The following is an 11200-nucleotide window of genomic DNA, read 5'->3' as shown; positions in this document are numbered from 1 at the left end:
ATAAAAATATTATATTGTGATGTATAAAATTAGATTTATGATTCTCAAGCCGATAAGCCAGATAGAAAAGTTGGCCGTTGACCGGACAAGAACATGATGATCAAACATCAATCAAAGTACCTTTATTTTCATTTTCACAGTCAATAAAAAATAAAACGAAGAATGTTTTGATGATTTAATTTGAAACGCTATTTGGGCCCTTAGTTTTAGATATAATACTATTTCTTCAATTTAATTTAATGAGCAGTTCTTAAATTTGAAAGAGAAGATGTCGGCTTGATGTTTGCTTGACACATCGGCACAAGTACGCCGACTCTTTGCAATGTTAATTAAAGCTGAGAAAAAAGCCTAACTTGATGTTGGAACATGCCTTCGAGTCGTTTAACATTAAAGTTTTCAATATTATAATAATAAAATAGTCTTACCATCCCCCACCAAACCCCCCCGCCAACAAAAAAGTTTTGAGATTAATATGTCCACACTACACCTAGAAATTTCTAGCCTTACATTCAGAATTCAGAGCCAATCCAAATATTCAAACCAGAGAGACAGAGAGAGAGAGCGTGCAGCCACGACAACAAAGACAAAGAACAGCACGTTGCAACGGCCGCCGGTCGGTTGGTCATCTTCACCAGTTTTAGTATACACTGCGACTTATACCTTTCTCTCGAATCCAGTGAAAGCTCAACCCAAAACCCATTGACATATCCTAAGCTTCATTAATTTTCTGAGACATTTTCTTTCCGATCGATTCGATCCCTAGCTTTCTCGATCCATCGGCAGCCTTTGAGATAGAAAATTAATTAGTGATGAGGACGCTGTGGCCGAGCCTGGAGGGAGAGGACGGGCTGGAGACGGTGCTGGAAGTGCCGATCCCGGAGGAGATGTTCGGTTCCAACCCAATCAAGAACGGCGGCTACCCCAGATCCGGCTGGCATAATATGAAATCCTGGGTTAAGCCGTATATCAATCCGGCCGAGCATAAGTCTCTGCCGCCGCAGCCTTCCCCCGTTTTAGGCGGCAGCCGCAGTGCCGAGATCCAGCTTCTGCTCGGAGTCGTCGGGGCTCCTCTCGTCCCTCTTCCCATCTCCTCCGCCAGCCCCACCAAGCCAAACGTCAAGGACCATGCCATTGTAAGTATTGATAGTTATTGGATTATTCCATTACAATATGGACGTAGGGATTGAGATCGAATTACAATAAATTTTGTGTCTTGTGTTGTAGGAGGCTTCGATGGCGAAGTACATTGTGCAGCAGTATATAGCGGCGACGGGGGGAGAGAAGGCGCTGAACGCGATTGATAGCATGTACGCTGTGGGGAAGGTGAAGATGGGGGTGTCCGAGTTTGTCGCCGGAGATGGGTTGACCAGCTTGGGATGCAACGGGTTGGGTGGTGGCGGTGGTGGGAAGGTGATGAAGATCAAGGGAATCCGGCATGGCCGCGGAGAGGTGGGAGGCTTCGTGCTGTGGCAGAAAAGGCCGGAGCTTTGGTGCCTGGAGTTGGTGGTTTCCGGCTGCAAGATCAGCGCCGGCAGCGACGGTAAGGTGGCATGGCGCCAGACCCCTTGGCACCATTCTCACGCCTCTCGTGGTCCGCCCAGACCTCTTCGCCGTTCACTTCAGGTAATTTTTTTTTTCATTTTAAATTCTTCTATATATTTTTTGTGTTCGTAATCAAAAATCAAATGCTTTTTCTTTTTTTAATTACATGTATATATATATATATCCATACAATGAATTTTAAAGTTTAAATTCCAAACGACCAATGTGTAGAGTGTAACACTACTTAAACAACCCAATAAAATGAATCGGAAATGTGTAAAGACATCGTCTTCAATTCCTTGTTTTCTCATGTTAGGGATGGACACAGGGTTGTGGGTTTCAGTTGGGATCGAAATTTAGGAAAAGGACAAGGGACTAATTGAATTGGCATAGTCATCAGAGAGTGCGTTGCACACAAGCAGCTCAGCCCGTGGCTTTTGTCCAAATGCTGCGTGGTCCTGATGCTGCCCAGTTTAGGAGAGAGTTCACTATTGAACAGTTCTTATCTCTCTCCACTCCCACCATAGATTCTAGTCATCTTCACGGTTGGTTCAATTGTACCTTGCATAGATTCAGTTCACACGTCTCCCTCATCCTCAAAACTTATCGCCTAGCTGTGCCACTTTCCTAATTTTTTTGAGCATGGTAAACCCATCAAATTCTGTTCTTTTTACTTCGTAAGATTCAATTTTTTTATTTTATTTTTAAAAGGTTGAAAGAGAATTATATTTGCACATAACTCTTTTATGACCGTGAAATGCTTGCTAGAATAATGAGGTTAAATTATATTATTGTTTAAATATAATAATAAAATTTATGCTAAGAGATTCATATTTAAACTTTATGCTTATGCAATAAAAAATAACAATTAGAGGGTGTATCGTTTTTTCTGTCCAAACACTCCGACACTTAAAATTACAGTTACTCGTTTGCATCTAAATTAATTAGACATTTCTTTTGTCATGAGTTAACTGAGAGAGTCTCTCAAACACACCATTCTCTTGAGAGGATCTCTTAGGCTCATTGTGACTCTCTCCTCTGTTTTGTCCCTTTTGTGAGCTTCATGATTGAATCGATGCATATTCATTAGATGAATTCATTTATCTCAAATTTTTTTCTCTTAGGATTTCCTTTTAATTTTTTTTTTCATAATTTTTCTCTAAATTTTTCATTGAAACTATTGAAGTGGATCTTGATCCATATAGGCGACAAATTCTAATATTATTCATATGTGAAAAAAGTTATATATAATAGTAAAGGAAGATAATTAACATCAATTATGTTGAAAATCTTCGTTGCGCATGCATGCGTCCTTGATTTTCATTTATTAATAAATAATAGCGAACAAAAAACTCAATATTTGATCTGACTCAAACAGGGTCTTGATCCGAGGACTACTGCCAATTTGTTCAGCAACTCAGTCTGCATCGGCGAGAAAATCGTCAACGGGGAAGACTGCTTCGTGCTGAAGCTCGAAGCGGAGACATCGACTCTCAGAGCCAGAAGCAGCAGCAACGTGGAGATCATCGGCCACACAGTCTGGGGCTACTTCAGCCAGCGAACCGGCCTCCTCGTCCAGCTCGAAGACTCGCACCTCCTCCGGATCAAAGCCGCCGGAAGCGACAGCGTCTTCTGGGAAACCTCCATGGAGTCGCAGATCCAAGACTACAGGGCCATCGACGGCGTCGTGATCGCTCACAGAGGCAGAACCGCTGTTTCGCTGTTTAGGTACGGGGAGAGCTCCGAAAGCCAGTCGAAGACTGAAATGGAAGAGGTCTGGTCAATCGAGGAGGTCGATTTCAACATCAAAGGCCTGTCGATGGACTGTTTCTTGCCTCCGGGGGACCTGAAGAAGGAGGAGGAAGGCTGTGGGGTGGCAGCGACCGGCGTTAGTGTGCGCTGGCCGTTCGGCAGGGTTCCGGCGGCGGCTGGCAAGGTTGGAGTTTCGAAGGTGGTGGCTATTGATGATACGGATCGAAGAGTCGAAAATCATCAAGTAATGTAAATTATTGATTAATTATTATTCTTCGAATTTCTTTGTACATACATATAGCGTTTAGTTAGTAACTGAGGCACACAGGTGGTAGTGCTAATTAAGCATCCAGTTTGCTGTGCCTCTTTGCTCATTATAAGACACTAAGTACCAGCAAATCTACAAATCTTTTTATAAATGAAATTACAATTTCTAAATGAATGAAATTGTTAACTTTCTCATTTCACACCACTTGATTTGATTATCCCTCATCTAACCTCAAGGGTAGTTTGGGTGTAAGTTGATTATATTTCTTTATCCGTTGCATTTATTCATAATTAGTTATATAATTATATATTTTTTTATTATTACTTATCTAACAATATTTAACTTTTAATAAAGATGTTACATCCCTCAAATGTCACCCTAAATCATGGCTGAAATTGCATTCGATGAAATTGTAGGTTTCCTGTGTTGGTGATTTCAATTTAAGGTTCTTTTTGCCTTGGAAGTTGATTACAGTTGTTAAGCAATTATGACTGTAAGATAGGGTTTGAAATTCAATTGTAAGGGCCCTTTTATAGCCATTTTTTTCTTGGGAAAGGGACATTTTTTCCACAGAATTTTACACTTATGTAATGTTTGACGGACAAAATTTTCTAAGCAACCTATTTTCTAATTTCTTGTCATGTGATTATTTTTTTTTTCAAATCACGGAAACCATTTTTCTTGGAGGAGGAGCCCCGATTTTCCAAGCAATTGAAGCAGCCAACCCATTGTGCTCCTGTCTTCATCCCCTTCCACTTCCCCTGCAAGATCTGTAGCAAGAGAGGGACAGAGAGCAAACGAGAGGGAGGGCGAGCGGGCGAGAGAGAGGGCGAGCGAGCGACTGGGTCAACGGCGGTGAGTGGCGACAGGTGGGTGAGCGGGGAGGCAGCTTTCCAAAAATATGTATGTATGTGTGCATATATATAGATACATGTATGTATCTGTGTGCAAACAAGAGAGAGGGCGGGCGAGCAAGGGAGAGGGGCGACAGCGAGAGAAAGGGCGAGCGTGTAACACCTGAGAATAATTTGAGGATAAAAAGTGATATTTGATAAAGGGCATAATTGGAATTTTGGAAAAAATAAGACTATATGGTACACTAACACAGCTTTGGACGACCGAATTAGTCAGGGGGAGTACCCCGAACCCTAGATGGCCAAGGAAAATTGTATAGAAACGACAAGTGATTTAAATTATGATTTTTAGTGAAAAAAGAAATGAGATCGGGAAGAATTTTCAGTACAGCAAAAATACAGCTGCCAATAAGCTCGTATTACCGAATTGTTATAAACGATGTCCAAAAAGTCAATGGAGAATGTCAAGGACTAGTATTCGATGCGTAGAACAACCCTTAAGTAGTTTTAGGTAGAATCGAATGGATTTGAGGTCAAATCAATCAATCGGGCCTAAGTGTAATTTTCTAAAAATGCCCGAGGGAGGTCAAAACAGTAAATTTTCAGAAATTTCAAGGGAGAAATGAGAAGTACTAATCTTGAGGGTCTTAGTGATGGTGCTAAAGAGATCAGGGGCTTGAGGGTAAAGGCCAAAATGCAAAAGAGAAATTTCAAAGGGCCAAAGTGCAATTTTCGAAAAATTGTACAAGCATGGCCGATTTGGCCATAGATTTGGCCGGAAAATCCGGCCATTTGGCAGCCTAGGACCGTCAGGGAGTGGCCTGGGGAGGTCTAGGAGGCGTGGGGAAGAAGCTTTGGCCGGAAATTGGCCACGTGGGGGTCGAATTTTGGCTATAAATAGCCAAGGGTTTCGGCCGAATTTGAATTATCAAATCGCTCAAGTTTGAGAGCGAATCGAGGGAAACCAATAAGGGGCTTTTGATCCTTGAGGGAAGAGGATCATTTCTGGAGAGTTTAAGAATTTTTGGAGCTGTGTAAAGGTGTTTTTGCATTCGGCAGCATGTATATATATATATATATATCGAGTGAAGGTGAAATCGGGTTGTAGAGTAAGCGATTGAGCGATCTAATAAGGGGCTTTTGGTCGCAAGGCGATGGGTAATTGATCTGGAAAGTTTCGTGTCAATCGGAGTTCAAATCGAAGGTCAATTTGACTCGCCAGAAAACGCAAAACTTCGCCGGAACCGAACTGTAAATCGTCAAATCGGGCAGCTTCCGGTAAGTTTTTTCGGCCATGTGATGGTTCCATTGTGATCAACTTGAAGAGGGATTCAAGATGGTGTCTTCAGATCAGCCATCGGAGAAGGTCGCCGGTCGCCGTCGCCGGAGAAGATGATCGGAGGTATTTTCTGTATTTTTTAAATACTGAAAATAAATAAAATTAGAGAAAAAATAGAATTAAAGGAATTAAAATTCTGGAAAAATATCCATAAATTTAAGAAAGATGAATAGTTTATTTTTATGAATTTTTATCTTGGAAATTTCTTGGGGAAATAATTATTTTTGATTTTTGAAAGGAAATGTAAATAGAAAATAAATAGGAGGAATTTTTATAAAATTCTGAAAAAATTCCAGAAGTATAAGGAATTTATTTTATGAGTTTTGGTGATTTTTCTTGAAGTATATTCGAAGTAAATCGATGAGAAATAAATTTTCTCAAGGAAAAGTAAATTATTGAAATTTGAGAAAATAGGAGAAAAATCTGGAAAATTTCCATAAAATCCCAGAGGCTTATAAATATTTTTTTATTAATTATTATGTAAAAATATTTGAGAAAATAGTTGTGTAGATATTTATTTTGGATTATTAGAGAGAAAATGGGAGAAAAATAGGAAAATTGTGAGAAAATTAAGAAAAATTATAATTGTTGGATAAATGTGATGATTATGGTGCCTTGAGGGTTGAGACGAAGTGACTCATGCGAAGTTCGAAGAAGACACGCAAATCGAGGCAGGCACGCAAATCGAGGCATACCGCGCTTGTCGAGAAGAATTTGAAATTTCGCCAAAGGTGAGTGTTCGCCCCCAACTTTGTTTTGACTTGTGAGTGGTTCTACCCGAAAGGACCTTGAGTGACATGTGAATGGTTTACTGTAAATGTTCATCCCTATGGCTTGGTTTATTATGGTTGTCCAAACAATTATTTACACATGCATTGAATTTCGTACGGTAAATTGCATACATTGAGATGTTGATTTTATGCATGTTATGATTTTTCGGCATTGGCTTGTTTTGTGTCGTCCATGTGGAACGTGGGTTGGTAACATGTGACGTAGCCCAGAGTGACAGCACTCGGGATGCGTACCTAGGATTAATGCTAGGTGACCCACTTGGGACGGGGCTGAGACGGACTTCACCCTACGGGACCCAAGTGGCAGGGCTGAGAGTGGACACCACCCCGGTTGTTGGCTCAAGTGGCGGGGCTGCGAGTGGACACCACCCCAGGTTCTTTTGAGCAATAGCATTAATGCCGAGGTGACGTCGATTCCGAGGATAGTGCTGATGTGACACTCTTGGGGCTGGGGTTGCGTTGGGTTTTGGATTGCTTTTGAGTTGGAGCGTAAAGCCTAACAATGATAATGGGGTGATTCCCGGGTTCATATGTCGAGGTTGTCCCTCTTAAGCAGGATTGTTTTGCCAATGGGCCGAAGTGGTCGTGTCGCCTTTAGAGAGATTGCATTTTCCCCAGTTAGGGTTAAGTGCTATGTGGGATTCTCTTAGGCTGGTACATGTCGGGATTTATCGATTTTATATATGATTTTGCATATCTGCATGAAAATGTTTTTGAACTCTCACTTAGATGATTCAGCATCTAATTTGGACTATGTCCCTGGAATATTCAAACGTTCCAGGTGAAAGCAGTGGCGCCAAGGGAAATAATGTCGTTGAGATGTAGCTGCTATGTTTAGTTTTCATAGGGTTTGACTATGATTACGATGTTCAGAGGTTATGTAATATTTTGATATTTTCATGTGAAACATCGATTTGGTTATTGTAAAGGAATTGTCGGTTATATATCATTGAGGTTTCGATCTTGCTTCCGTTGATGTGATTGTTAATACTTGTCTTAGTTTATTTATTATTAAATTTTGATATGCTAAGAAGGTACGATCGGGATTGACGGGAAATGATTATGATGAAGGTATATGTATCGAGAGACTTATGTTGTGTATTTAATATATATATATATTCCCGAAATCTCGAGTTAACGCTCGCGTGGGAAAAATGAGACGTTACAGAACGAGCCAGTGGGTTGACAGTGGTGAGCGATGGCGGGTGGGTGAGCGGCTATATTGAACGGGAAGGCATCTTTCCTATATATGTGCGTGTATATATATATATATGTATCTGTATGTGTATATATATGTCGAGTGGCGGAGCTAAAAATTTTAGGTATGGTGGATAAAAATTAAACCTTAAAACTCTACATTACGTCTAAAATTAAATAATATAAAATATTAAAAATAATATAATATTAAAATATATATATCAATAATTTATACAATCGATGTATTTTCATATTTTAATAAAAAATGCAACAAATTAAAATAAGAAATCTTGCTTTGATAACCAGATTTTAATTTAATATTAATTAAAAGTTATTATGGATTGGTCTTTATATTAATTTTGCTAACTTTATAACTAATAAGATCTTTTTTTCTCTTTAGAAAAGTCCTTATAACATATGTACTATTATAATTATACCAATAGGTCAAATGGTTGAAACTAAAGTAAAAATTATCATATGTATATATGCACACATATATAGCTGCCATACGTGTTTGTATGTGTTGCTATCATTATTATTATTTTATTGGTCACGAAAATTTATTAGTAAAATATATGATTGTGGGTAGAGAAGAAAATTTTATTTGATAGTACATGTATTCATTCTCACACAAGCAGAATAAAGACTAAATATGTTATTGTTGTTGTAAGTATATCCATCCATGTTAGCTCTCAATTTATTTAAAAATAAAATAAAATTATAATTCTAAAGCCACAACCTCTTCCATTAAATAATAACGTGCAACGCACGCACATGTTCCTAAACTAGTAGTATCTTAAAGTGCTGGGATAATTTTTTTTATTATATATATTTTTGGTTATGCTAGCTAGCTAGCTAGGGAGTCCTCTACGTACCCATTTTATGTCAAATTAATATTGATTCTTATATATGGGCAACAAAGATTATTTGATATTGTTGAACCATTGGAAGTTCCAATAGAAAGACACAGAAATTGAAGAAAAATTTGATTGCTTTTTTATAACAAAGATTATTTGATATTGCTTTTCCATTCATCATTAATTTCTAATTTAATTGCGTAGCCGAGTCTTGATAAATTTTATGACAGACTGTCATTCAATCATTAATCTCCAATTCAATGATAGACTGTCATTTAATCATTAATCTCCAACTCAATTACGTAGTCGAATTTTGACAAATTTCATGATAGAAAATATCGACGTTCGAAATTGGTCGACAATGATTCGTTGGCTCGCACTGGTATTGTGAATCCGAGAGGGAAATAAGAAGGTGTCTGATTCGGTTTTCTGACCCGTCGGCCTATCCCTGTAAGGTAGTCCGAAGCCCAAGTCAGTGAGTGAGCAAGAATATCGGGTGTTTGTAAGTTGACGAAAAATAATACATACCTCCGCCCTTAGAAAGGCTGATCAATATATATATGATAAGAAGCCCTCATGCATGCATTGTACGTTTGTAGGTAATGGGATAGAATAGTCGGCGGGGATGTCCCCACAGCAGCAAGGTGCCGATGAGACTTCCATTAATATGGATAGGATCCGTCATTAACAAGGATGAGATCCATCATTAAATGAGGATGAGATCTGAGATGGACGCCCGGAAACCTAGGCGCGGCTGTGATGATGTTGTTGCGAAAGGGTCAGGATAGGACTGGCATGGGCCGAAGAAATGGGCCTTAACAATCCAATTGGGGCGGCCTTTGGCCTAATAATATATTGTGGCTTACATCATTTCTGTTACGCAAGCTAATCGACTGAGCCAACGAGTCATAAGGATCGCTGGGAGCTCGCCCGAATACGTTGATAAGTTAGAGGCATTACAGCGAGCTCGCTTGGTCCTACTGTATGAGCCTAGGCTCTAGTAATGCGCGAGCTCGCTTTGATGGGCTTAGCTCAAAGTCTCCTGTATCTCAAGCGGTTGGGCCGGTTTACCGAATTAAATCCAACCTACATGTAGTAGAGTGGGAAATACCCGCAACAGAGAATATGTTTTTTGTCATAGTTTCAAATATGTAATTGACAAATTTATAACAAAAAATAAAATAAAAAATTAATTCCTTTAATTAAAACATAGTTAAAGAAATGGTCAAGGAGGTTAACATACACAAAAAAAAAGTGGATCAAATTTTCATATATTTTATTTTTAATTTCCGGCCAATACTGAAAAAAGCACTAACAGTCGCCACCGGCCACTATGACCGATGGTTTTCGACGATCAGAGGCAATTACTCGATATCCTTATTCCTATCGATCAACATACACAAAAAACTAATAAAATCTAACGGCCAAATTTCATAAATCTAAGTTTAAACTTTTGGTCAAACCCAATGTGCGTAAATAGACTGGGAATTGCCACAAGTCATCGTGGTCAGTAGTTTTTGGCAATAAGAGGCAATCACCCGATACCCTTATTTTCATCAACTAATATATCCAAAATTTAGAATTTTTTAATTCAAGGTGGGCATTTAGAAAAAAAATAAAAAATACTAAATTATTATATATAATAATTTTTTAAAAAATCCACGGTGGGCAACAGCCCACCCTTGGCTACATGTGTGTAACGCCCCACTTCTCGAGCGCATTATAACTCAAGACAATTCTGGAATAATTTTTTTTTTTCATACTACTAAAACTAAAACTAAACCATATCATTGCTCTTATACATCCCAAAATTTTCATTCATTTATCTCCATGGAGAATTATCATAAACATTAAATGCGGAAGCTAGAATCGAACCTAATATCATAACATTAATAAAAAATCAGCTCTTACATCACAAGAACATAAATTTCTCAGCAGGACTTAATCATAAGTTCTCAACTAACATTAACCCTAAATAGGGTTTTACATCATCATTTCTCAAACATTTAGAATTCGAAGTAGCAGAATTTAAATACATGAACAACATAACATACGTTTAACTGATCATACAATTTATCGTGCACTTTGCTAAGTGCCATGACATGCCTCATTCATCCTCGTTTCTGCTGCTATTTTCATCTGGAACGTTTGAATATTCCAAGGGCAAAACCCAAGTTAAATGATGAATCATCTAAGTAAGGATACAAAACATTTAATGCTCATGTATGTATGCAATGCACATAACATCATAGCTCTTATGTTTGGGTCGACTGCACCTTAAGATTACCCGTTATTTTTTCAGTCTCCCTTCCAGACCGAGGTGTATGGGTGCACCCTTGGCAAAGTAACGGAGCCAGTACCTAATCCCAAACCCATACAACGTATGACCGTGAATCATCTATGTAAGGATACAAAACATTTAATGCTCGTGTATGTATGCAATGCACATAACATTATAGCTCTTATGTTTGGGTCGATTGCACCTTAAGATTACCCGTCATTTTTTCAGTCTCCCTTCCAGACCGAGGTGTATGGGTGCACCATTGGCAAAGTAACGGAGCCAGTACCTAATCCCAAACCCATGCAACGTATGACCGTGA

At 38.9% G+C, this 11200-nt stretch overlaps 1 protein-coding gene across 1 annotated transcript; it reads left to right on the top strand.

The window, feature by feature from the left end:
* Window positions 1–447: 447 nt before the first annotated feature.
* LOC127796701 (uncharacterized) lies at window positions 448–3732 on the top strand. Its single transcript, XM_052329006.1, has 3 exons — window positions 448–1133; window positions 1225–1623; window positions 2921–3732. The coding sequence occupies exons 1-3, from the start codon at window positions 810–812 to the stop codon at window positions 3545–3547; spliced, it is 1350 nt and encodes a 449-aa protein (XP_052184966.1). The 5' UTR covers window positions 448–809; the 3' UTR covers window positions 3548–3732.
* The last annotated feature ends 7468 nt before the right edge of the window (window positions 3733–11200 follow it).

This window comes from Diospyros lotus, chromosome 1 (genome assembly GCF_014633365.1).
Source record: "Diospyros lotus cultivar Yz01 chromosome 1, ASM1463336v1, whole genome shotgun sequence".
In the NCBI taxonomy this organism is placed as follows: domain Eukaryota; kingdom Viridiplantae; phylum Streptophyta; class Magnoliopsida; order Ericales; family Ebenaceae; genus Diospyros; species Diospyros lotus.
The sequence above is the reverse complement of the archived record's forward strand: the minus strand, read 5'-3'. Positions and strand labels throughout refer to the sequence as shown.

Bases quoted from the DNA above. Each gene is read 5' to 3' on its own strand.
- LOC127796701 (XM_052329006.1), top strand. From the start codon at position 810: ATGAGGACGCTGTGGCCGAGCCTGGAGGGAGAGGACGGGCTGGAGACG. The intron at 1,134-1,224 runs GTAAGTATTGAT...CTTGTGTTGTAG, and splicing joins ACGTCAAGGACCATGCCATT to GAGGCTTCGATGGCGAAGTA. The intron at 1,624-2,920 runs GTAATTTTTTTT...TGACTCAAACAG, and splicing joins CTCTTCGCCGTTCACTTCAG to GGTCTTGATCCGAGGACTAC.